Here is a 26,757-nt window from a genome sequence, read left to right as displayed (position 1 = left end):
ACGCACCTAGAGTCTTCCCTAACCCAGACCCTCCCAAACAAAATACACTTAGTTTTAGTTAGGTTAGGAAAAAAAAAAAAAAAAAATTAATTTATAAGTAATGAATTTAATACATATCAAACTTTTTTTTATTAATAGACACTCACTGTGGTAGACTATTTGTGTGGGAAATATTCACATTCATAACGTTTGTTTAACTCTTGCTGGAAGATTTTCAAATTATTATTTAAATAGTATGCTGCGATTCCGCGATACGATGTATGATATCGAAGTACAGTAAACAAGTTTCAAGTATGTGTACCAAAGTCCAAAGATAATACCTACCCTCCACTTTCATGGTAGTACTTTTAAGAGTATAGACGTATAGATAGAGTGAGTTTCCAATTGTGCTTAGCGCAACTACCATTACTTAACTAGCGGAAATTACTATTGAATTAAATCTTTAGAACACAATTTACACATCGCAATGCATTTCTCACAGTTAATGGCGGTTGTTCATTTGCTAGTTTTACTCACGAACCAAGCCAAGAGCTGGAAAATATTCCAAAAAGGAAGATCAAAACTTGGCATGTTGGGCTCTCCTGCTGTGAATATTTCTGGAGTGGAGCTCCCACCAAGTGAATGGTTTGAACAGAAACTTGACCATTTCAATCCTACAAAAACTACTACTTGGAAACAGGTACTAATACTCTAAATGTTAATATTTTGTTGGTTATGTAATAACAGCAATGCTTCTGGCATATGAGCAGGTAGTCTTTTTTCGAATTTTATATGCAGTTATTTTAATTTAGGTTTCTATTCTATAACATTGGTAGTCTATGTACATTTTTAACTATTTAATCCTTCAGTTTTCATAAGGCCTGTCCTACAATAACACCGAAACTTGAGACGGATCACGTAAATGGAAACAGATCTCTTAACAGATGGGGATGGGGCTCACGTAGCAGTGATTTTACAATAGCACACAGACAGAGACAGACCCTTATGGATTAGCTGGGCAATGCTCTGAGCTCTTCCGTCTACGTCGCTCCGTGCGAACAATAGAAGCCGAGTACTGGGCTGCGGTGATAGCCATGTTTGTTTATGCCCTAAATAATTTAAAAGTTTTTACTAGTTCAACATTTTGTGTTCTGTTATTTCACTGACATTTATTCTTATTATATATGTAAATGTTTCCCATGTTTTAATAACAAATCATTATATATATTCTCTTTAAAATAAATATTTCTTAACCTTGAAAAGCATTCTTATTGGTTGCAAATTTGTTACGTTTCAGTACATTGTAAAAACAGCAGACGCGATAGTGAAATTTTCCGGGAGAACCAAACTCCGTTTCCATGCCTTTGTAGAACGAGCATAATGAAAATCTGTGCAACTCTGATTTTAAAAGAACTAACACCAACTGTGTATCTAAATAAGTTAATTATTTAAAATAAGAAGGAAAAAACATTCCACTCTAACCATGGAATGCAGAGTATAAATTCTGCTAAAAAAAAAAAAATTGGCAGTCTGTAAAGTCGGTTTACGGATGATAGTTTAACGGACATCATAACAAAACATTGATGAAATTATTGATACAGAAGAAAAGGAAATATCATATTCGGCCTGAGACTGAGCCGTAATAGGTTTTTGCGACCAAACCATTTAGGAATTAAAAATATTATATTCTTTGAGAAATAAATTTTTTTTAAATTTTTCTATCTTTTGTATGATAAAATCTACCTCTGCATACTTTTATGATTAAAATTGAATCATTTTTATTGAATTATCACTATTTTGTATGGATACAAATAAGGAGTGAAATGAAATGTACAATTAAATTAATAAATTTTCTTTTATTTGCATTAATTAATTCAAATATATTTATTACTTTTGAAATGTTGCGTGCGACGTATTTATTTTTACAAGTACAAAAAAAGTTCGCAGCTGCCGAGATTCGAACCGATAACCTTTGCACGCTAACCACACGACCACGAGTCCATTTTGAGAATAATAGTTTTAGATGGTTTAAAATAATAATATTCCACGCACAATATTTGTTTGAATTTCTTTTAACCAGCATATTCTCTGTTGGACTCGAAATATTTACAAGCTCGTGGGCTCATAACTACTTATAATACGGTGTGTGATTTAGTTGATCAAATAATAACTCATGACAAATCATTACCAATTTCAAACTAAAGCGTGAAAAGTATCATACCAGCAATAAATATTTAGTTACACAGCTAAAACAATACTCATACAACACTTTTTATATATACTGATTTACACTAGTAATTAAAATAATACGTACTTGTAAGAACGCCATTTCCTTGCGAATATACTCCCGTGGCGCGGTGCACAACAATAACCTCGAACCCCGCTATGTTGTCGTCTGCCCTAAGCCGTGTGTGGCGACATGCGCAGGCGTGATCCAACCGGCGCGACCCGCCTATCCCTGCAGCATGGCGGGGTGAAACCTGAGCAGTACGCCACCACGTGCCGGCCGAGTTCTCTGTACTGTCCGCAACATACCAGAGCGATGCCACGCATGCGTAAACACATCCGTAGTGGGACATCCGTAGTGGGACAATTTTGTGCGTGCAGCCAGTGTTCATCGATTTATTAGACGTTGTCATGTCAAAAAAGGCCAATTTAGATTTTCTCTGAAGTTGTAGTGGCTAGGCCTCTATATCTATCTGTTAATTATTTTAATTCCTGTTAAAACACAGGAGGGTGCACATATATCAGCACTATTGGTGCAAATCAATTTGTTTGTGGTAAAACTGAGAGACTGAATTTTTTTCGAAATGATTAAAATGTTATTCTGAGCACCTGTCAAAATAACACACCAATAATGGTTGGATAGAGAGAGCAGATAAGCTAACATCAAAGACTTTTTTTTTTTGTTTAAACTCCACAATTAAATTTCAAATAAAACTGCTAAGTAAACTCCTTGCCGTATAGGCGTACTTTTTTTTTACTTGGCCAAACACTCAAAATTTATTAAAAATATATATATAAGTATATATATCTTTATATATATATATCTTTATATATATATATCTTCATGTATATATCTCTTATATATATATATATATATATATATATATATATATATATATATATATATATATATATATATATATATATATATATATATATATATATTTCTTGTGTGCGTGTGTATGTCACTGAACTCCTCCTAGACGGCTGGACCGATTTTGATGAAATTTTTTGTGTGAGTTCACGGGGATTCGAGGATGGTTTAGATTCACAATTGGATATTTTATCTCGATTCTGAGTTAAGAAAAAACTAAAAAAAATACGCTTTAAAAGCAAAAAAACTAATAATTGTTGATAATTAGCCTCCATGGCAATGGGCTTTTGCATTGTTGTTGCCTTCTGCGTAACCATGGGAAAGGTTTTTGGTAACGGCAGTGGCGTGCCCAAGAGGAGGGGTATGTATAATGAGAAGATACAAAATGTCCAGCGTAGAAATACTTACCGCCATATCCACATCTCACAAAAATTACATTTGGGCAGGACAATGTCTGTCGGGTCCGCTAGAAAGATATATAGAGATATAATGTAGAAAGATATATAGAGGGATAGAGATATAAATAGAAAGATAGAGAGAGATATAGAGAATTAGAGAGATAAAGAGAGATGCTTAGTATACGTTTAAAAAATTACATTATTAATAAATTAAAAAATTGATTGAGGCATTATCTAGTAAAATATAAATTCTCAAGTTTATGTTAAAAACAAACATTTTTGTCATGTTTTGTTTATGGCAATATTACTCTTTTCATCAAATGCTTTTTTTTTTTTTACTAAAATTAGGTAAATTTTTTATGGCAAGGTATATTTTTAGGTACCTACTTAAGACAGTTGACATCATTCAGACCTTTTTCACATGTTAAATTTCTGTAATTTAACTGAGTGCAATATCAGGAAGTTAATTCCAAGCACAACTGCATATTGTAATTATCAGTTAATAATTAGGTGAGCTATCATTGTCTCTTAATGTCAAAATACACAGGATAAGTGGGGAGAATTGGGATTTTTTTTTTTTTTTTTAATTCAATTCTAGCCGATATGCTAAAACTCTCTTAATTATTGAAAACATACTACTTGCTTGTTTTTGTTCTCCAGTTTGCTTTTTAGTTATGATATATTGAATTTTTATTCTTGTTTTGCGGAAAAAAAAAATGGGTTTATGAAATAATAAACTTTATGCCGACATAAAAATTAATGGTATTTTTTTGGATGCAAAAAAAAATTGGTAACATTTCTATTTTTGCGATCAAGTTTAAGAGAAAATATATACAAGAATGCATTTGTTACATCTCCAAAATTCATCTCCAGAAAATTCAAGAATTCCAAATGACCGTTCACAGTTACCCACGCTCGGATCAGTTGCTAGTGCGGACAGCACAGTAACGAGTAGTGTGTCGCGGAACTGACACTGCCGTCGCTGCCGGTAGCGAGCCTGCCTGTCCGTACGCCTGTCTGCGCGCCTGTCCGTACGCCTGTCTGCGCGCCTGTCTGTGCCTGTCTGTGCCTGTCTGTGCCTTCGATCCAGCGGGCTCGCAAAGAGTCCCAGACCGCGGGGTGCCGGCCAATTTCTCTTGATTCGTGTCTGTGTGTGTGTGCGTTTTCGATGACAACTACCCATCACACCTAAAATTTTTTCCTCTCCACCCTTTCTCCCCCCTCCTAGAAATTTACCTCACACGCCATTGTGTATCGATACAGGGAATTTATATTTTCTCCCCCAGAAATATTACACGAATTCGACCTTCTACAAGGTCGGAGGACCCGTTTTCCTCCTGATCGGCGGGGAAGGTGCTGCCAACGCGACGTGGATGGTCCAAGGCTCCTGGTTGGACTATGCCGCGGAGCACAACGCCCTGTGCTTCCAGTTGGAGCATCGCTTCTACGGCGACAGTCACCCGACAAAGTGAGTGCCGGCAAGCGGAGGCTACCGGTGTCTCGAAAGTAGCGATAAAAATTCCCGAAAATAAACGCCGGCCGTGCGGAAAGTCGTGAAATGTCGATTTCCGGCAAACCTTTTCGCTAACTTTTTCCTTAGACACTTGTCTTCATTTAATCATTTTTTTAAATTGTTTTTAACTAATCATCTTAACTAAGAAATATGGTTCCTGTAGTTAGTAGATCTATTTCATGTGGCGGGTTGATTTTGGTTGTTATATATTAAAAATTACCCCTGCTGTACAAAAATTGTGAGAATGGCTTCTGAAAGAGTCCTGGAATCGTTTTATCAGGTAGGTACTTGTAGACACCCTGTTGTGAATCCTCTATTAAGTAGGGTGGTGCCCATATTCTGGAAAGTAAGAGAAAACCCAAGGAATTGGAAATTGTTTAAAGAATCAACTTTAAATTCTGGAAAAGTCATGGAAATTCCGCCTTGATGTTAAACATTTTTGGGGAAAATGCTATGCTCCAGTCTGCATTCACCTAGACTCAAAAGCATTTCCCCCCCCCCCCCCCTTCCTTTTCCAGATAATTCTTTAATGCATGTTTTTACATATTTAAAAAATTTTAAGTTCTGAGTTCTGATAAATTAGGACTTTCAAGAAGATGGCGAAGGCTGAATTTTCTTTATATCTTTAAGACAATCACACTATAAGTATAAATTATTTAAAAAAAAAATTAGAGAAATTTGTAATTTTGGTGATGAAAAGTCAAGGATATTTGTAATTTTTTTCATGGTAAATAAAGGAAAATTATAATTTTTTTTGTGTGAAAAGTTAGGGGAAATTGTAATTTTGGCCGTAAAAAGTGTGGTGGAAATTTTATTACAGATTTCTGGAGACACCCTGTTACACGATAAATAAGAAATTGTTAGAGACAACATGTTATGGTTTTATTTTCAGGCTGATTTCGTTCTTAAAACAGGAGATCTCTTTATAAAAAAAGGGTAGCATATTACTGAAGGTATATCTTAAATGTCGGTGTTATTAACTCTCCAAAAACAGTGTCAATTTGACAGAGACATGATGCACCGATTTTTAAAAAGCACGTCTTGCTATTCAGAACAAATAAATTAAATACGTTAAGTCTTTGGTTGTTTAAAAAAAAAAATGTACCAACATTGTAGCGTAAAAATGAGTAACTGATAACGGTTGCAAGATTTAACAAAATAAATCCAATTTTTTTTTACATAAATTGTGGTACAAACTCGATGCTAAATAAATAACTTTCATTGAATTAAATATTTTTAAAAGATTATGTATTTGTCGTTTAGAATTAAGTTTTAAATAAAACGGTTGTATTGTGTTGCGGTGCTTGGATTTTTAGTGTTGTTCGGTGCATGGACATGCTTTTTTTGGTGTTGTTTTGGTTTTTATCGCAACTCACCTGGTAGTAATGAGTGATGATGGCAGGGGCGTAGCCAGGGGGGGGGGGGGGGGGGGGGTTAGTGGTTCAACCCCCCCCCCCCCTCCTTAGCACCAAATCATTAATTAATTTCTTATTAATCACTCAAACAAAGTTCATATTAAAAATTAATAAAACTTTTACCATTACAATATTTAAATTTTAGTTACCGAAAACTGCTAAAATAGCACTATTTTACACCTTAAAATCCAAATTTTCCCGGGGGAGGACCCCCGGAACCCCCGCTTTAATACTTGGAGGGGGGGGGCTTCTTAACACCCCCCATACACAAATTCTGGCTACGCCACTGGATGATGGTGACGCTCTGTCGCAGGGACACGAGCGTCAAGAACCTGGCCTACCTGAGCAGCGAGCAGGCGCTGGCAGACGCGGCCAACTTCATCGCGGGCATGACGGAGAAGCACAAGCTGCCCCGGGGCACCAAGTGGGTCGCCTTCGGGGGCTCGTACCCGGGCTCGCTGGCCGCCTGGCTGAGGCTCAAGTACCCGCACCTGGTGCACGCGGCCGTGTCCACCAGCGGGCCGCTGCTGGCCCTCGCCGACTTCGGAGGTGCGGCCCAACTCCCGGATCACGGGGGGGGGGGGAATACCTGGAATTTCAAACGGAAATTCTTCAACACCCTCGGGGAAAAAAAAAATCAAGGAAACGTCGGGTCGAGAAACCAGAATGAATTTGTTAGAGAATGGCTTCCCGAACAGGGATGGATCCTTTAAGGGTCCCGCCTCGTCAGGGGTGTGTGTGTTAGTGAGGCGGGATGATAAGCGCGACGCTCGCTGGTGCTTCTAGCGCGGTGTCTCCTCTGGACTGGCGCGCAGCCTTCTCGCCGTCAATTGATAACTGAGTAATTTGAGCGGTGACCGTATTTTTATATTACAGGGAAATGAAGATAAAGGTGTAATGCAAGTCCCTTAAGTGCTTTCAAGAATCTGTACCACTTGTTTTACACCTAAAAAGTACTCTGAAAACATGCGTTTCAGCCATTTTAACTCTTCTAGAAATACAGTTTAAAAACATGATCCAAAAATAAAAGTACTTTTCGGGCCTCAGCGAACTCTTAAATGCTTTTCGTAAGCAGACCCCACTCGGATATCACGAGTAGTTTTGAAATCGCGTTGTTTTTCCTGAAGCTCTGCACACCGTGTGTGTGACCAGGTAGGCGGGCCCCTTAAGACCTTTCGGGAGGGTGCAGTCGCAAAACGCCTAATTAAATTATTCGGAGACCGGCCTCGGGAGGTTTTCAAATACCGAACCTTAGTATAGTTGCTTACGACAAACTTAGCTCATAAATACGCCTGTATACGTAAATTCATTAGACTCCCGACAACCAGAAAGGGTTTCCGGTGGATAACAGAAAAAAACACGGTTGAAGCGATGTCAAAAAAAAAACTGTTTAGTAAAATTATTTATTTTCCTACTATCTAGGTTGTACGTAACATGTACTGTGTTAGGTGTAATTTACAGATAAATTTGAAGTAAATATCACTATAACATAGCCTTGTCATGCCCCGGTCTGTCATAACCCAGTCTGTGAACCGAATTTTTTTTTTTTTAATGTGCATTGGTGCAAACTCTAACACACTAGAAAATGATGTATTCAAAGTTGTGTGTGAATATAAAAAGAAATAAGGAAAGTGTGTGGATGGTGAGGGCTGGATTTTCTTTATTTCTTTCCGACAAATTGCAAAATGTGTAAATCGGTTTTAAAGTCGAGGAAATTTTTTTTTTTAATTTTTTGTCAGGTAAAACTCGGAGGAACATCAGGGAGATTTTATCGCGGAGTTTGTGTGGATACTCTGGTTAAAAAATATATATACAATAGAATATTAATGAAGTATGTATAAAAACTTATAGTGTTACTTGTCTTCCACTATCTTTAACCTTCCCAGGCTTTGCTGCAAGAGGTCAGAAACTTCCATGTGTAAAAATAAAAAAATTTTCAGCTAGAGAGTTATTAAAACAAACTTTTTTGACGTGACAACGTCTAAATTGATGAACGCTGGCTGCACGCACGAAAAAGTGTCCCGTTACACACATTGTCCCTTTTTGCTCATTGTACGCTTCCACTCGATTGGAACCATCGATTTGACTTTTTCGAGGCACATTAAACTTGAAACACTCCCATTCGTTTCCTACTTTTCCTATCATCGTCCTATCTTTAACAGAATAACACAGATTGGAAGAAGTTGACGTCGACCCAAGTGCCTACCTAGCTCCCTACAGGCCGTTATGACGAGGCAACGCCTCTCCTGCCAGTTAGGCATAATGATATACCAGTGTGTGTTGTTTTTTTTTTTCAGCGGACTGTAATCTTTTATATTTTTGAAGGGTATTGTTGTGTTTGTACACCGGGCGACTGAGGTCCCGCCCTGCCTGCGAAACGTCATGTGCTCCGTGGGAGACGTCGAGGGGAGGGAGAGACGCGCCGGGAGGGGAAGCGCCGCGCGCGGAGCGCTCAGTCGAGTCAGTCGCGAGGGAGACACGGTCGCGAGTAGTCGCACAGTCGCTGGGCAGGCGGCCCCGAGGAGTAGTTGCGGAGTAGTCGCTGGGCAGGCGGCCCCGAGGAGTAGTCGCGGAGTAGTCGCTGGGCAGGCGGCCCCGAGGAGTAGTTGCGGAGTAGTCGCTGGGCAGGCGGCCCCGAGGAGTAGTCGCGGAGTAGTCGCTGGGCAGGCGGCCCCGAGGAGTAGTCGCGGAGTAGTCGCTGGGCAGGCGGCCCCGAGGAGTAGTCGCGGAGTAGTCGCTGGGCAGGCGGCCCCGAGGAGTAGTCGCGGAGTAGTCGCTGGGCAGGCGGCCCCGAGGAGTAGTCGCGGAGTAGTCGCTGGGCAGGCGGCCCCGAGGAGTAGTCGCGGAGTAGTCGCTGGGCAGGCGGCCCCGAGGAGTAGTCGCGGAGTAGTCGCTGGGCAGGCGGCCCCGAGGAGTAGTCGCGGAGTAGTCGCTGGGCAGGCGGCCCCGAGGAGTAGTCGCGGAGTAGTCGCTGGGCAGGCGGCCCCGAGGAGTAGTTGCGGAGTAGTCGCTGGGCAGACGGTCCCGAGGAGTAGTTGCGGAGTAGTCGCTGGGCAGGCGGCCCCGAGGAGTAGTCGCGGAGTAGTCGCTGGGCAGGCGGCCCCGAGGAGTAGTCGCGGAGTAGTCGCTGGGCAGGCGGCCCCGAGGAGTAGTCGCGGAGTAGTCGCTGGGCAGACGGTCCCGAGGAGTAGTCGCGGAGTAGTCGCTGGGCAGGCGGCCCCGAGGAGTAGTCGCGGAGTAGTCGCTGGGCAGGCGGCCCCGAGGAGTAGTCGCGGAGTAGTCGCTGGGCAGGCGGCCCCGAGGAGTAGTCGCGGAGTAGTCGCTGGGCAGGCGGCCCCGAGGAGTAGTCGCGGAGTAGTCGCTGGGCAGACGGCCCCGAGGAGTAGTCGCGGAGTAGTCGCTGGGCAGGCGGCCCCGAGGAGTAGTTGCGGAGTAGTCGCTGGGCAGGCGGCCCCGAGGAGTAGTTGCGGAGTAGTCGCTGGGCAGGCGGCCCCGAGGAGTAGTCGCGGAGTAGTCGCTGGGCAGGCGGCCCCGAGGAGTAGTCGCGGAGTAGTCGCTGGGCAGGCGGCCCCGAGGAGTAGTCGCGGAGTAGTCGCTGGGCAGGCGGCCCCGAGGAGTAGTTGCGGAGTAGTCGCTGGGCAGGCGGCCCCGAGGAGTAGTTGCGGAGTAGTCGCTGGGCAGGCGGCCCCGAGGAGTAGTTGCGGAGTAGTCGCTGGGCAGGCGGCCCCGAGGAGTAGTCGCGGAGTAGTCGCTGGGCAGGCGGCCCCGAGGAGTAGTCGCGGAGTAGTCGCTGGGCAGGCGGCCCCGAGGAGTAGTTGCGGAGTAGTCGCTGGGCAGGCGGCCCCGAGGAGTAGTTGCGGAGTAGTCGCTGGGCAGGCGGCCCCGAGGAGTAGTCGCGGAGTAGTCGCTGGGCAGGCGGCCCCGAGGAGTAGTCGCGGAGTAGTCGCTGGGCAGGCGGCCCCGAGGAGTAGTTGCGGAGTAGTCGCTGGGCAGGCGGCCCCGAGGAGTAGTCGCGGAGTAGTCGCTGGGCAGGCGGCCCCGAGGAGTAGTCGCGGAGTAGTCGCTGGGCAGGCGGCCCCGAGGAGTAGTCGCGGAGTAGTCGCTGGGCAGGCGGCCCCGAGGAGTAGTCGCGGAGTAGTCGCTGGGCAGACGGCCCCGAGGAGTAGTCGCGGAGTAGTCGCTGGGCAGGCGGCCCCGAGGAGTAGTCGCGGAGTAGTCGCTGGGCAGGCGGCCCCGAGGAGTAGTCGCGGAGTAGTCGCTGGGCAGGCGGCCCCGAGGAGTAGTCGCGGAGTAGTCGCTGGGCAGGCGGCCCCGAGGAGTAGTTGCGGAGTAGTCGCTGGGCAGACGGCCCCGAGGAGTAGTCGCGGAGTAGTCGCTGGGCAGGCGGCCCCGAGGAGTAGTTGCGGAGTAGTCGCTGGGCAGGCGGCCCCGAGGAGTAGTCGCGGAGTAGTCGCTGGGCAGGCGGCCCCGAGGAGTAGTTGCGTAGTAGTCGCTGGGCAGACGGCCCCGAGGAGTAGTCGCGGAGTAGTCGCTGGGCAGGCGGCCCCGAGGAGTAGTTGCGGAGTAGTCGCTGGGCAGACGGCCCCGAGGAGTAGTCGCGGAGTAGTCGCTGGGCAGGCGGCCCCGAGGAGTAGTCGCGGAGTAGTCGCTGGGCAGGCGGCCCCGAGGAGTAGTCGCGGAGTAGTCGCTGGGCAGGCGGCCCCGAGGAGTAGTTGCGGAGTAGTCGCTGGGCAGACGGCCCCGAGGAGTAGTCGCGGAGTAGTCGCTGGGCAGGCGGCCCCGAGGAGTAGTCGCGGAGGTGTCGCTGGGCAGGCGGCCCCGAGGAGTAGTCGCGGAGTAGTCGCTGGGCAGGCGGCCCCGAGGAGTAGTTGCGGAGTAGTCGCTGGGCAGACGGCCCCGAGGAGTAGTCGCGGAGTAGTCGCTGGGCAGGCGGCCCCGAGGAGTAGTCGCGGAGTAGTCGCTGGGCAGGCGGCCCCGAGGAGTAGTTGCGGAGTAGTCGCTGGGCAGACGGCCCCGAGGAGTAGTCGCGGAGTAGTCGCTGGGCAGGCGGCCCCGAGGAGTAGTTGCGGAGTAGTCGCTGGGCAGGCGGCCCCGAGGAGTAGTCGCGGAGTAGTCGCTGGGCAGGCGGCCCCGAGGAGTAGTTGCGGAGTAGTCGCTGGGCAGACGGCCCCGAGGAGTAGTCGCGGAGTAGTCGCTGGGCAGGCGGCCCCGAGGAGTAGTTGCGGAGTAGTCGCTGGGCAGACGGCCCCGAGGAGTAGTCGCGGAGTAGTCGCTGGGCAGGCGGCCCCGAGGAGTAGTCGCGGAGTAGTCGCTGGGCAGGCGGCCCCGAGGAGTAGTCGCGGAGTAGTCGCTGGGCAGGCGGCCCCGAGGAGTAGTTGCGGAGTAGTCGCTGGGCAGACGGCCCCGAGGAGTAGTCGCGGAGTAGTCGCTGGGCAGGCGGCCCCGAGGAGTAGTTGCGGAGTAGTCGCTGGGCAGGCGGCCCCGAGGAGTAGTCGCGGAGTAGTCGCTGGGCAGGCGGCCCCGAGGAGTAGTCGCGGAGTAGTCGCTGGGCAGACGGCCCCGAGGAGTAGTCGCGGAGTAGTCGCTGGGCAGGCGGCCCCGAGGAGTAGTCGCGGAGTAGTCGCTGGGCAGGCGGCCCCGAGGAGTAGTTGCGGAGTAGTCGCTGGGCAGGCGGCCCCGAGGAGTAGTCGCGGAGTAGTCGCTGGGCAGGCGGCCCCGAGGAGTAGTCGCGGAGTAGTCGCTGGGCAGACGGCCCCGAGGAGTAGTCGCGGAGTAATCGCTGGGCAGGCGGCCCCGAGGAGTAGTCGCGGAGTAGTCGCTGGGCAGGCGGCCCCGAGGAGTAGTTGCGGAGTAGTCGCTGGGCAGGCGGCCCCGAGGAGTAGTCGCGGAGTAGTCGCTGGGCAGGCGGCCCCGAGGAGTAGTCGCGGAGTAGTCGCTGGGCAGGCGGCCCCGAGGAGTAGTTGCGGAGTAGTCGCTGGGCAGGCGGCCCCGAGGAGTAGTTGCGGAGTAGTCGCTGGGCAGACGGTCCCGAGGAGTAGTTGCGGAGTAGTCGCTGGGCAGGCGGCCCCGAGGAGTAGTCGCGGAGTAGTCGCTGGGCAGACGGCCCCGAGGAGTAGTCGCGGAGTAGTCGCTGGGCAGGCGGCCCCGAGGAGTAGTTGCGGAGTAGTCGCTGGGCAGGCGGCCCCGAGGAGTAGTCGCGGAGTAGTCGCTGGGCAGGCGGCCCCGAGGAGTAGTTGCGGAGTAGTCGCTGGGCAGGCGGCCCCGAGGAGTAGTCGCGGAGTAGTCGCTGGGCAGGCGGCCCCGAGGAGTAGTTGCGGAGTAGTCGCTGGGCAGGCGGCCCCGAGGAGTAGTCGCGGAGTAGTCGCTGGGCAGGCGGCCCCGAGGAGTAGTTGCGGAGTAGTCGCTGGGCAGGCGGCCCCGAGGAGTAGTTGCGGAGTAGTCGCTGGGCAGACGGCCCCGAGGAGTAGTTGCGGAGTAGTCGCTGGGCAGGCGGCCCCGAGGAGTAGTCGCGGAGTAGTCGCTGGGCAGGCGGCCCCGAGGAGTAGTTGCGGAGTAGTCGCTGGGCAGGCGGCCCCGAGGAGTAGTCGCGGAGTAGTCGCTGGGCAGGCGGCCCCGAGGAGTAGTTGCGGAGTAGTCGCTGGGCAGGCGGCCCCGAGGAGTAGTTGCGGAGTAGTCGCTGGGCAGGCGGCCCCGAGGAGTAGTCGCGGAGTAGTCGCTGGGCAGGCGGCCCCGAGGAGTAGTCGCGGAGTAGTCGCTGGGCAGGCGGCCCCGAGGAGTAGTTGCGGAGTAGTCGCTGGGCAGGCGGCCCCGAGGAGTAGTCGCGGAGTAGTCGCTGGGCAGACGGCCCCGAGGAGTAGTCGCGGAGTAGTCGCTGGGCAGGCGGCCCCGAGGAGTAGTTGCGGAGTAGTCGCTGGGCAGGCGGCCCCGAGGAGTAGTTGCGGAGTAGTCGCTGGGCAGGCGGCCCCGAGGAGTAGTCGCGGAGTAGTCGCTGGGCAGGCGGCCCCGAGGAGTAGTCGCGGAGTAGTCGCTGGGCAGGCGGCCCCGAGGAGTAGTTGCGGAGTAGTCGCTGGGCAGGCGGCCCCGAGGAGTAGTTGCGGAGTAGTCGCTGGGCAGGCGGCCCCGAGGAGTAGTTGCGGAGTAGTCGCTGGGCAGGCGGCCCCGAGGAGTAGTTGCGGAGTAGTCGCTGGGCAGGCGGCCCCGAGGAGTAGTCGCGGAGTAGTCGCTGGGCAGGCGGCCCCGAGGAGTAGTCGCGGAGTAGTCGCTGGGCAGGCGGCCCCGAGGAGTAGTTGCGGAGTAGTCGCTGGGCAGGCGGCCCCGAGGAGTAGTTGCGGAGTAGTCGCTGGGCAGGCGGCCCCGAGGAGTAGTCGCGGAGTAGTCGCTGGGCAGGCGGCCCCGAGGAGTAGTTGCGGAGTAGTCGCTGGGCAGGCGGCCCCGAGGAGTAGTTGCGGAGTAGTCGCTGGGCAGGCGGCCCCGAGGAGTAGTCGCGGAGTAGTCGCTGGGCAGGCGGCCCCGAGGAGTAGTTGCGGAGTAGTCGCTGGGCAGGCGGCCCCGAGGAGTAGTTGCGGAGTAGTCGCTGGGTAGGCGGCCCCGAGGAGTAGTTGCGGAGTAGTCGCTGGGCAGGCGGCCCCGAGGAGTAGTCGCGGAGTAGTCGCTGGGCAGGCGGCCCCGAGGAGTAGTTGCGGAGTAGTCGCTGGGCAGGCGGCCCCGAGGAGTAGTTGCGGAGTAGTCGCTGGGCAGGCGGCCCCGAGGAGTAGTTGCGGAGTAGTCGCTGGGCAGGCGGCCCCGAGGAGTAGTCGCGGAGTAGTCGCTGGGCAGGCGGCCCCGAGGAGTAGTTGCGGAGTAGTCGCTGGGCAGGCGGCCCCGAGGAGTAGTTGCGGAGTAGTCGCTGGGCAGGCGGCCCCGAGGAGTAGTCGCGGAGTAGTCGCTGGGCAGGCGGCCCCGAGGAGTAGTTGCGGAGTAGTCGCTGGGCAGGCGGCCCCGAGGAGTAGTTGCGGAGTAGTCGCTGGGCAGGCGGCCCCGAGGAGTAGTTGCGGAGTAGTCGCTGGGCAGGCGGCCCCGAGGAGTAGTCGCGGAGTAGTCGCTGGGCAGGCGGCCCCGAGGAGTAGTTGCGGAGTAGTCGCTGGGCAGGCGGCCCCGAGGAGTAGTTGCGGAGTAGTCGCTGGGCAGGCGGCCCCGAGGAGTAGTCGCGGAGTAGTCGCTGGGCAGGCGGCCCCGAGGAGTAGTTGCGGAGTAGTCGCTGGGCAGGCGGCCCCGAGGAGTAGTCGCGGAGTAGTCGCTGGGCAGACGGCCCCGAGGAGTAGTTGCGGAGTAGTCGCTGGGCAGGCGGCCCCGAGGAGTAGTCGCGGAGTAGTCGCTGGGCAGACGGCCCCGAGGAGTAGTCGCGGAGTAGTCGCTGGGCAGACGGCCCCGAGGAGTAGTCGCGGAGTAGTCGCTGGGCAGACGGCCCCGAGGAGTAGTCGCGGAGTAGTCGCTGGGCAGGCGGCCCCGAGGAGTAGTCGTGGAGTAGTCGCTGGGCAGGCGGCCCCGAGGAGTAGTTGCGGAGTAGTCGCTGGGCAGGCGGCCCCGAGGAGTAGTCGCGGAGTAGTCGCTGGGCAGGCGGCCCCGAGGAGTAGTCGCGGAGTAGTCGCTGGGCAGGCGGCCCCGAGGAGTAGTCGCGGAGTAGTCGCTGGGCAGACGGCCCCGAGGAGTAGTCGCGGAGTAGTCGCTGGGCAGGCGGCCCCGAGGAGTAGTCGCGGAGTAGTCGCTGGGCAGACGGCCCCGAGGAGTAGTCGCGGAGTAGTCGCTGGGCAGGCGGCCCCGAGGAGTAGTCGCGGAGTAGTCGCTGGGCAGGCGGCCCCGAGGAGTAGTCGCGGAGTAGTCGCTGGGCAGGCGGCCCCGAGGAGTAGTTGCGGAGTAGTCGCTGGGCAGACGGCCCCGAGGAGTAGTCGCGGAGTAGTCGCTGGGCAGGCGGCCCCGAGGAGTAGTTGCGGAGTAGTCGCTGGGCAGGCGGCCCCGAGGAGTAGTCGCGGAGTAGTCGCTGGGCAGGCGGCCCCGAGGAGTAGTTGCGGAGTAGTCGCTGGGCAGACGGCCCCGAGGAGTAGTCGCGGAGTAGTCGCTGGGCAGGCGGCCCCGAGGAGTAGTTGCGGAGTAGTCGCTGGGCAGACGGCCCCGAGGAGTAGTCGCGGAGTAGTCGCTGGGCAGGCGGCCCCGAGGAGTAGTCGCGGAGTAGTCGCTGGGCAGGCGGCCCCGAGGAGTAGTCGCGGAGTAGTCGCTGGGCAGGCGGCCCCGAGGAGTAGTCGCGGAGTAGTCGCTGGGCAGACGGCCCCGAGGAGTAGTCGCGGAGTAGTCGCTGGGCAGGCGGCCCCGAGGAGTAGTCGCGGAGGTGTCGCTGGGCAGGCGGCCCCGAGGAGTAGTCGCGGAGTAGTCGCTGGGCAGGCGGCCCCGAGGAGTAGTTGCGGAGTAGTCGCTGGGCAGACGGCCCCGAGGAGTAGTCGCGGAGTAGTCGCTGGGCAGGCGGCCCCGAGGAGTAGTCGCGGAGTAGTCGCTGGGCAGGCGGCCCCGAGGAGTAGTTGCGGAGTAGTCGCTGGGCAGACGGCCCCGAGGAGTAGTCGCGGAGTAGTCGCTGGGCAGGCGGCCCCGAGGAGTAGTTGCGGAGTAGTCGCTGGGCAGGCGGCCCCGAGGAGTAGTCGCGGAGTAGTCGCTGGGCAGGCGGCCCCGAGGAGTAGTTGCGGAGTAGTCGCTGGGCAGACGGCCCCGAGGAGTAGTCGCGGAGTAGTCGCTGGGCAGGCGGCCCCGAGGAGTAGTTGCGGAGTAGTCGCTGGGCAGACGGCCCCGAGGAGTAGTCGCGGAGTAGTCGCTGGGCAGGCGGCCCCGAGGAGTAGTCGCGGAGTAGTCGCTGGGCAGGCGGCCCCGAGGAGTAGTCGCGGAGTAGTCGCTGGGCAGGCGGCCCCGAGGAGTAGTTGCGGAGTAGTCGCTGGGCAGACGGCCCCGAGGAGTAGTCGCGGAGTAGTCGCTGGGCAGGCGGCCCCGAGGAGTAGTTGCGGAGTAGTCGCTGGGCAGGCGGCCCCGAGGAGTAGTCGCGGAGTAGTCGCTGGGCAGGCGGCCCCGAGGAGTAGTCGCGGAGTAGTCGCTGGGCAGACGGCCCCGAGGAGTAGTCGCGGAGTAGTCGCTGGGCAGGCGGCCCCGAGGAGTAGTTGCGGAGTAGTCGCTGGGCAGGCGGCCCCGAGGAGTAGTCGCGGAGTAGTCGCTGGGCAGGCGGCCCCGAGGAGTAGTCGCGGAGTAGTCGCTGGGCAGGCGGCCCCGAGGAGTAGTTGCGGAGTAGTCGCTGGGCAGGCGGCCCCGAGGAGTAGTTGCGGAGTAGTCGCTGGGCAGGCGGCCCCGAGGAGTAGTTGCGGAGTAGTCGCTGGGCAGGCGGCCCCGAGGAGTAGTCGCGGAGTAGTCGCTGGGCAGGCGGCCCCGAGGAGTAGTTGCGGAGTAGTCGCTGGGCAGGCGGCCCCGAGGAGTAGTTGCGGAGTAGTCGCTGGGTAGGCGGCCCCGAGGAGTAGTCGCGGAGAGTCGCGTGAATCGCGGGAGATTCTCGTGGCGCGGTTGCCTAACAAGCGGTCACGATTGAGACGCGGGAGAAGGCTTGCAACCTACAGAGACTTAAAACCTATCCTGAACATTGGGAAGTTAATAGTTATCGTGTCAGTGCCAGCGTCGCACGGACTTTCGGTGCGGTACGGAACGGCGTGGCACAGCCCACGGAGCCGGGCTTCACCCCAGACGGACGCAGGCAGGAACGGGGCCAGCCCCAAGTATTCCGTGTTAGTGGGCTAATAAATCATGAGTCGATCGTTAAATTTGGTATTAGTCATTTCGGGCACCAGGTTGACGTTCCCCGGAGGCCACGAGGCCTATACCCCCTCTACCACGAGCAGCCGGGCAGCTGCACTTTTCCTGGGGAAAAACCTGGGCGACGACAAAGTTAATTAGCAAACGTGTATAAAAGTTATAGTTAAAATAATCTCTTCGTTAAAGTAATAAACACATTTGAATTAATGAGTGCAAATAAAAGTAAATTTATCAATTAAATTGTATATTTCATTTTACTCCTTCTTTGTATCCATACAAAATAGTGATAATTCAATAAAAATGATTCAATTTTATTCATAAAAGTATGCAATCATTTCATCAATGTTTTGTTATGACGTTGTCACGTTAAACTATCGTCCGTAAACCAACTTTACAGACAACCAATTAATTTTTTGTTTTTAATTTTAGTTTAAGACTTTTTTAGGATTATATATAGCACTATCAAAATAATGATTTTTTTTTTTTTTTTTTTTTTTTTTTTTTTTTTTTTTTTTTTTATTTAGATTATTTTGGAGTTGTGAAAGCAAGTCTGTCGACTACAGGTGAGGGCTGTGTAGAAGCCATCCAGAATGCAACTCGACAAATAGACCTTCTATTAAGAGACATGGTAGGTCTTAATACCATGAAATCTCTTTTCAGGTAGGGAAATTTCTTAACTATGCTTAATTATTTAAATTTAGGTATTAAATTTAGTCACATTTATGTATATATGTATTAGATGTCAAAATAAAAATAACAATACCGTATTTACCCTGCATATGAGTCACATCTATAATTTTGGTGAAAAAAAGATAGTTAACATTTAACGGTAAGGGTTGCTTTCGAATGTTTTTCGCACTATATATCTGTCTCCAGTAGAATACAAGTTAAGTCTTTATATGAATGAACCTCTCTCTCTCTCTTTCTCTCTACCTCTATATCTCTACATCTATCTCTCTCTTGCTTTCTCTCTCTCTTGCTTTCTCTCTTATTCTCTCTCTTATTCTCTTATTCTCTCTCTCTCTCCCCCTCCCCCCTCCCCCCGCCATATCACTTACCGGTGACGGTCGGGTAGCCGCGACAGACGGCAAACACATCTTAACAGCACAGTTCATGTTGTTTTACTCGCACTGCGGAGATATTTTAATCAAACAATTTACACTTACTTCTGACATATTTATTAGAAACCAAAACAGGCTAGTTATTTATGCACATATTTGACCACACAGTGCAATGTTAAATTTATCTACCCAAGATGAAAAAAAACATTTGCACAAGGATCGCAGTACATGTTACAAAAAAAAAAAAACCAGCATAAAATGTGCTATTTGTAAGTGGGTGAATACAGTAAAGTATATTTTAAGTTGTTCCATTTTCAAAACCTTGACCAACATTTTGTGGTTATGGCTGCGTGCACGTTTTAAGTAGTTGCATGCATTCAAAGTAAATTTATTACACTTTCAATACACAGCCAGTAAAAAAAAAAAAAAAAAATAGAATATGAATTCCCCCCACCCCCTCCTCCAAAGCCATATAGGGTTGGTTACTAACGGATGCACCCACACTTTGCGACTGCAGTCTACAGGAAGAACGTGATCCCACTTCGTGGGTACGTTATTGCTGTGCTGCCAACAGAACAAAATTGAAATTTGAAAATCAACTTGCGAAACAAATTAAAAGTCGCTACAACTAAGATAACCCAGAGAAATGCGAGCCAAAGATGCCATCTTGGATTCAACAGTTTTTAAGGGTCTTTAAAATTCACAATTTATTTTGTCAATTCTGTGTCATTATTGCAAAGATGATTTACGGATTTGTCTGTCCACCATCCATCTGTTCCCCATCCTTCCGTCTCTCAACAAGCCAAGTGATTCACAGTGATCACACCTGTCATAATTTTTTGTTTTATTTGTAATCTGCCAATGAACTTTGCTTGTGAAGGTTTATTAGTTTGATGATCGTGTATGCCAAGCATTTAACTAATTTTTTTTTTCATTCTGATATTTATTAAAAAATATTTTGGCATTACTGTACGACGTTATTAATTATACTTTTGTCTATCTGTCAATTTTTGTTTCAAATATGAAACTTTAAAATGTGTCAAAATACAAGTTAGTTAAAAAAATTAGTATGGAAGCAGCTAAACAAATAAACAAACTAAAAAAAACCTTTAAATTACAGGCAATGCATTTAAGACATTTTTGAATTTGAATTTTTAATAAATATGTAGATTACACCCTTCTTGGATCTTTGTTATCAAGAAGAGAAATATTAGATGCAATATTTGTACATAACTGCTACGGAATACATTAAACAGGTATTAGCTTCTTTATAATACTGGAATTAGAGTACCTTAATTCAACAGTCATCGGCAACCTTTATTATGTACACTAACCAAAACTAATGATATTTTACACAATCATCACAAAAACTATGAAAATGTTTTCCGTTATTTAATAAAATAACTGTAACAAAAATTACCTTACCTTAATTTAGTTAAAATTAGAGGGTCAAATAATTATTTTATGTTGTCTATTTGTTTAATGTCAATTTTGCACTTTTTTGTAATTTTTTTTTTGTAAATGTGTCATGTTTTTAATTTTTTTTTCCTCTTGTGTACTGTTTTATGTTTTGTTTTGTCTGTTGTTTTTTTTTTAATTAGTGTTTTTGTATTGTACCTACCATCTAAGGCTACTAGCCGTAGGTAGGCATGCTACAGGGGCGCAACAACAGGGGGGCGGGGGGCGGCAAGGGTATTTTGCCCCCCCCCCCCCCTATAAAACCTTGAAGTGGGGGCAAACGGGGGCAAAGAAAGTGCTGTGTAATCAATTTTTAGATAATATAACTGCATAAATAGCACCATTTTCCACCTTGAAATACAAATTTTCCCGGGGGAGGACCCCCCCACCCCCCCGCTTCAATATGGGGGATCGATGATTCTTTATAAAAAGGTATATTGCCCCCCCCCCCCCCGCCCCTTTTGGAAATTTAGTTGTTGCGCCCCTGAGCATGCTACAATTCATAAATAAAGAATTTTATCGATCCGTCCGTCGAGAGTGAAGCTTGGTGATGTTCTGACGGGCGGACGAGAGAGAGGGACGATTTTGCAGGTTGTGCAACGACGTGGACCCCGACAACGCCAACGACATAGCCAACCTGTACGTGACGCTGGCGGACAACTTCGCCGGCGTGGTGCAGTACAACAAGGACAACCGGGCGTTCGAGGGCGCCAAGGCCGCCAACGTGACGATCGACGTCGTCTGCGGCGTGATGACCGACGCCTCGGTCGGCCCGGCGGTGCGCCGCTACGCCCGGGTCAGCAACATGCTGCTCGACGCGTACGGGGAGAAGTGCTTCGACTTCTCCTACGCCCGCATGCTGGCATCGATGCGCAACACCTCTTGGGGCAGCGGAGGAGGTAGCACGGGCCCTGTCCTACAGTCCCCTCTCTGTAGGCTCGGACGAGATCATGCCATGAATCGCCATGAAACCGAAATAACAGTGAACTCCCTACTATCCGTCATCCGCGCATGCTACGAAAAAAAAATACAGCACATATGTAAATCTGTATTTCACTACAAGTGAGCAAATTTGAACTCCACTGACGAGTGTGTCGTGCGCAGCGTGCAGTAAAACTGCCACAGGCCTTCTCGGAACTCGCGCAGTATGGGCTGGCGTGCGTTGCTATTTTTTTTTTTTTATCTCTGTCGCGCTTTGTTTCCAGTCTTATGGTTGAGCACTTTTATGTTTACATTACTGAAATGTATTGTATGTGAATTATTCAGTACAATACTAAAAAATTTTTTGCATCATTTACAAAATTTTTTGCTCTTGATTGTAACTTTTACTGTACATAAAGGTATATATTTTTTTAAGTTGAAATTAATGTTTCCTTTTTTGTTTCCCATTTTCGGCTCTTTTGCGGATTATCCGCGATTTTCACCATGCGCGGTGGCCCTGCCACTTAATTTTGCGGATAATCGGGAGTGTACTGTAACACCTGAAAGCTTGTCAAAACACAGTAGACACCGAAATGCAAGTTATATTATGGATTTAAGTAGTATTTAACCAAAATGAAATTCAAATCTAAAAAAATAATAATAAACTTTTAAATTTTGACTGCATTTTTGTTTTTTGCAGCTCGCCAGTGGACGTACCAAACTTGCACCGAATTTGGCTTCTTCCAAACGTCCAGTCAGAAGGAGCAGGTTTTTGGCGACAAATTCCCAGTGGAATTTTATATTCAGCAGTGCTCTGACATTTTCGGCAGAAGGTGAAAAAATACCTGTGATGATGATTATGATTGATGATTGACGAGGGATGACTTACTTACTGCTGGCCGACGACTGACTAATTGATGATGACAAAAATAAAATAATTTTTTTGTATTGGCATATGGTACAAGTGCTAATGCAGTAGCAAAAGTATATTTTGATACAAGATTACCAATCATTCAGTATTTAGAGGTACCTGGTTATGGCAATTGCTATAAATGCCAAATAGATACTGAAGTTTCTGTTTAATGCTATATACTAATATGCTAAATTTGGACACTAATAAAATTCACATAATTTTTTGGTTAGTTTTCGAAGAGCAATAAATATTAATTAATAGTTTCTCCAGTAATCTTGGTTTTGTCATGACTACACTTGAATTACGATACAATTTATTGGCATTGTTAGCAATACAAAGTAAATTTTTTTTGCATTTCATGGACATGTGTTTATGTGGACTGTCACGTGTTTGCCATTTTTCGTTCTCCATCGTAAAGCAAACTTAAGGTAAATGCAACCAAAATGACAGAATAACTTTCAATGCTAATAAAAGATGAACATCATTCCTATAACTGATAAGGAAGAATTGACTATCTATTCTATACAAGATAGAAATGTTCTGAGTTATGATGGGAAGAGGCAAAAATAACTATCAAAAACACCACACTCGGTTAAAACTTCCGAAAAAGACACGTACTTAAACGCAATAATTTTTAAGAGCCAAAATGCTAATTAAAAAAAAAACCATTTTGTAAAAATTGTTTATGCAACTAGATTTAATAAATGAGCCATGGAAAATTTTTTATGATAACATTTTTTTATAGCACAGTCTATATGGTATTCACAACATAATGTTTTGTGAAAACCAAATTTTTTTGCAACCATATTTTCATAAAAACCAACTTTCTAGGAAATGATTTTTAATTTCCATGCTGATACTTCATGATTATAATAATATTTGTACAAGTGTGTGAACCAACAAAAAAAAAAATTGTTAATACTTAAATTCTAATGTCACGTTTTGTGCATTATAATAAGCTACAATTGGATTGAAGACTCCATTCTTTTATGCTTGATCTTATTTACAGCAGATTTTACGTTTATTAATCTTATCTGATAAACCATCAGTTCAGAGAAGCACACTTCTTTTGAGTCCTTCATTTTGATAAAATTATAATTTGAATGTCAACAAAGGTACCTCTTACAATTGAATAAATTATGAAAAATGGAGTGAACAATCTAACTTACCGTGCACTCTGTTCTCGCGTATACACAAGAGACGTCTCTTAATATTAAAGGGCCCCACCTACCCGGGCACACACACAGAGCTTCAGGAAAAACAACCCAATTTCAAAACTACTCATGACATCCGAGTGGGGTCTGCTTTCGAAAAGCATTTAAGAATTTTCTGAAGGCCGAAAAGTACTTTTGATTTCGGATTAAGTTTCTGAAATGTATTTTCAGAAGAGTTAAAACGGCTAAAATGTGTTTAAGGGTAAATTTTAGGCGTAATACAACCAGACCATATTCTCGAAAGCACTTGAGGGACGCTGAGTTACACCTTCACCTTCCTATCTGTGCCACATAATGTTACGGTCGCCGCTCATATGCACGACGAGAAGACTGCGCGCCAGTCCAGGGGAGACACCGCGCTATAAGCACCGGCGAGCGTCGCGCTCATCATCCCGCCTAGACGGGCCCCCCCTCGGGTGAGTTCCGTAACCACGCGGCTCGTCTCGCTCCAGGTTCGACGCGGAGCTGCTGAGCGCCGGGATCGAGCGCACCAACCTCATGTACGGGGCCCTGTCCGTGGACGTCTCCAACGTCGTGTTCGTGCACGGCTCCATCGACCCGTGGCACGCCCTGGGGATCACCAGGAACACGTCGTCCGCGCCTGCCATCTTCATCGAAGGTGAGGGAAGGTTGTGATGAGGCATCATTCGAATCCAATCATACAAAATATTCATGAATATTGAACATTTTTTCTAATTTCTACATTTAACATACAATGATTTCTCCCCCCCCCCCCCCCCTCCTCGCTTCACAGGATTTGAAGAATAATCGATCCAAAAATACAGTAAAATAAAACAGAGAGTTATTACATGGAACCATTTCATAGAGGTGTTATATAAAATTAATTTAAAAAAAAACTGGACATGCATTTTCTTAAACAAGAATATTTTTAAATTTGAAAGTATTTTTGTTGATTTGGTTACATTTTTTTTTCCATAAATTATTTTTGGTGAATGTGTCAGACATGGGGTAGGCCTGTTTATCGGTAACAAATAATTTGAAATGTTCAATCGAATATCAAACATTAAATTATTCACGAATATTGAACATTCTTAGAACACTCGTACACCTCTAGTTGTGTAGTAGCATAAATACTTTAAAAAGGATGAAGTTTTTAACTATGTATGAATACTACTTGGAACCAGCTCCCGACAGACGTCAGTACCCGCATACCTGCTCACCCTCGTGACCCGTGTGGAGCTAGGCTCGACTTCCCCCCCGCTAGCACTCAGCGGCGGGCACGCTGTGTCACTGCTCGTGGGGTCTCGAGGCGCCCCAAACACCTCCGTCTCTGCGCTGGGAAACTCGTGGTCGAGAATTAAAGTGCAACGAGTCTAGTGAATATTGAGCTCTATTGGCGCCGACACGTACACTCAAGACGCACACAGGAAACAGCACATAGTCCAGGTTTCTTGCTGACCAGGACACCGCGTGGCCCGGCTCCGAAAGTACAAGTCCGCCGATTAATCTAAAAATGCTCCGGGGGAGCGTTAATTAATCAAGTTAAACAGTCTGCCGCCGGGGTAGGCCTCGAAGGTTGATTGAAAAAGGTTTAAAAAAATAGTTACGACGGCGGATGTTAACGGATCGGTTCCGAGCAAAAGTTGAAGTCGACGAGGTGCTGAGGTGCGTCCTACCCCGCACGGCGAACGGAAGAGACTGCCCCGGGCCCCGGGTGTCATGGCTGCAGGAAGTGCTGAACTTACCGTTAGTACGTTAATATTAAAGACAGTTAAACATAACTATTAAAACCTTTTAAAAAATTGCAAGTTAATGAAGATTTAAGGATTACATATTACAGATATATTAGAGTTACGTTATTTAAAAAACATGCAGTCTCCACTGCTCCAGTTAGGGTGGGCGCAAAAGGGTTCGCTCAGTGAGACTGGACACACGCTCACACGCACTTGTTGGCGGGAGGTTTGAAACAGAGGGTGTCGGCAGTGGCGTGAGGCACATCGGGCTTAGGGAGGGAGTAGCCCTGGTCAACGTCAATGAAATGGCTCTGATAAAAGAGAAAAATGACTTGAAAAAAATTACTAAATGCCGAATTTGGGCCCGATTTTCCAACAAGGGAATTTTATTTAATTACTGCCCATATTGTTAAAATTCACTAAAACAGTGCAAGATGGCACAACCACAGTTACACATTTCCGTTCCATTCTGAAGATTCCTCCTACCAAATACTGTATACACGTTTTAAAAAAATAATTACATTTTAGAAAACATCTTTTCCTCATAAAATGTAGTGAATTATTACAGCATGTTACATCATGATGAAGCCTTGAGTCTGGTATTTTGTAAATAAGTGCTTGAAATTGTTCTTCATATAATTGAAAATAACATTTTTTTGGTCATTCTCAGCGAGATCGAGAATTTTGATTGTTCCAGGAACCGCTCATTGCGCCAACATGTACCCCAGTTTGCCGACCGATCCGCCTCAGCTGACGGCCGCTCGTAGCGAGATCGGCCGGCTCATCAGACAGTGGCTGGACGACGATCTGTTCGATCCAGTGATTACTCCCGTCTGATAGTCGCTAGCGGCAGTCAAGTGTGGGCACATGCCACGTGCTCGGACAAGTGATATATAACTCTGGTTACAAGTGATGAATGGTTATATTGTTCTTGCCAACTATTTGTTATTCAATCTTGCAAAACATGTAACTAAATACTCATATTTGTTTTATTTTATGTGGGGGTAACTATCTTTTGTAGGGGTGGGCAAAGCTTTGAAAATACAAAGTCAAATGGACTATTATTTATAAGTTACGCTATCTTCAAAATTCATTTTTGATTCCAACGTTTGTAAAGAATAAGTAAGTTAGGTTGCTCAACTTTCTTTGATGTTTATGTGCATTCGGAAACAAAACATTATTTCAAATGAAAAGTACAGATTTTTTTTTTAGTTAGCTCTCTTTGCTACGTATGCCAAAAATGTCAATAATTTTTAATCCTACATTAGCATATGGCAATTGTTATTTTTTCCCTTCAACTCTTTGGAGTTCTAAGACCCAGAATTTGACACAATTTCAAAATATGCTTTGATTTCACTTTAACATTAAGTACCTAGCCCCATGCCCACTCCCACGCATAATTATGTATGTTATAGGTTTTTGATCTCAGCTGCTTTCTTGTCTTAGCTGCCAGTGAATTTATTTTTATTTATTTTTTTGGGGTTGTCTAACGATTTTTTTTGTAAAATTGTTGATGCATGAATAAAAAAAATTTGTTTATCTTTTAGCCTATCGTTTTCTTTATTAAGCAGGAAAACTCTTTTACGTGAACTTTCATCGAAATTGACTAAGCAGCTGCCAACATAATGCACAACACAACGGTCAAAGGTTACAGGATGTCTATGGACAGTGAAAGCCTATCGTTATCAATGTCATTATCGACTTCTCGGGGAGAACAGTTCTGAGTAACCAATTGGTAGAAATTAGTAAATGTGTGAAAAAGCAAACGACAGGAAATTAAATCGAAACATAACGAGGAGGTGGCAGCCGAAAAGAGAATTTATGCTAGATAGCAGAAACAAAAGTTAAAAGTTCGCCGATTACATTATGGCAAGGGCCACCGCCTCACTCAACAGATATGACACTTACATGGCTTTCCCCCCCCCCAAGGTCACCCTCACATCGTTGATGAAGAAAACTCTACATGAAGACTACGTGCTCATGACTAACTAGATCGCCCGCATAATAACCTGACGGCTGCTTATATGGAATCGGCGCGGCACTGCGCGCATGCGCCAACTCCGAGAGGGATTGGCCAGGGGAAACAATACACAACACTAGGAGGGGGGAAGGAGGGAGGGAAAGATGCGCCGACGCCCGCGGCGAAGCGCGAAGTTCGAAGGCAGCGGACCTGACCGCTGCAACGGTATTCAGAGACGCTCGGGTAAGGTAGCGAACAAACACTGCCTTGATGAGATACACCCGTGACCTAACTCGCAGGCCGTATTCCAGAACGTGTC

General features: G+C 48.1%; 1 protein-coding gene across 1 annotated transcript; it reads left to right on the top strand.

The window, feature by feature from the left end:
- The first annotated feature begins 327 nt into the window (after window positions 1–327).
- Window positions 328–26,024, top strand: LOC134541337 (putative serine protease K12H4.7). Its single transcript, XM_063384756.1, has 8 exons — window positions 328–679; window positions 4,764–4,945; window positions 6,719–6,954; window positions 17,742–17,877; window positions 20,328–20,635; window positions 21,358–21,490; window positions 23,237–23,403; window positions 25,176–26,024. The coding sequence occupies exons 1-8, from the start codon at window positions 467–469 to the stop codon at window positions 25,313–25,315; spliced, it is 1,515 nt and encodes a 504-aa protein (XP_063240826.1). The 5' UTR covers window positions 328–466; the 3' UTR covers window positions 25,316–26,024.
- The last annotated feature ends 733 nt before the right edge of the window (window positions 26,025–26,757 follow it).

Source organism: Bacillus rossius, chromosome 18, assembly GCF_032445375.1.
Source record: "Bacillus rossius redtenbacheri isolate Brsri chromosome 18, Brsri_v3, whole genome shotgun sequence".
In the NCBI taxonomy this organism is placed as follows: Eukaryota; Metazoa; Arthropoda; class Insecta; order Phasmatodea; family Bacillidae; genus Bacillus; species Bacillus rossius.
This window is presented reverse-complemented; position numbering and strand designations above follow the sequence as displayed.

What these genes read in the sequence shown, in the direction of transcription:
- LOC134541337 (XM_063384756.1), top strand. Translation starts at nt 467, where the DNA reads ATGCATTTCTCACAGTTAATGGCGGTTGTTCATTTGCTAGTTTTACTC. An exon ending in ACCATGAAATCTCTTTTCAG is followed by an intron (nt 17,878 to 20,327) that starts GTAGGGAAATTT and finishes ACGATTTTGCAG; the next exon opens with GTTGTGCAACGACGTGGACC. An exon ending in GCCTGCCATCTTCATCGAAG is followed by an intron (nt 23,404 to 25,175) that starts GTGAGGGAAGGT and finishes TGATTGTTCCAG; the next exon opens with GAACCGCTCATTGCGCCAAC.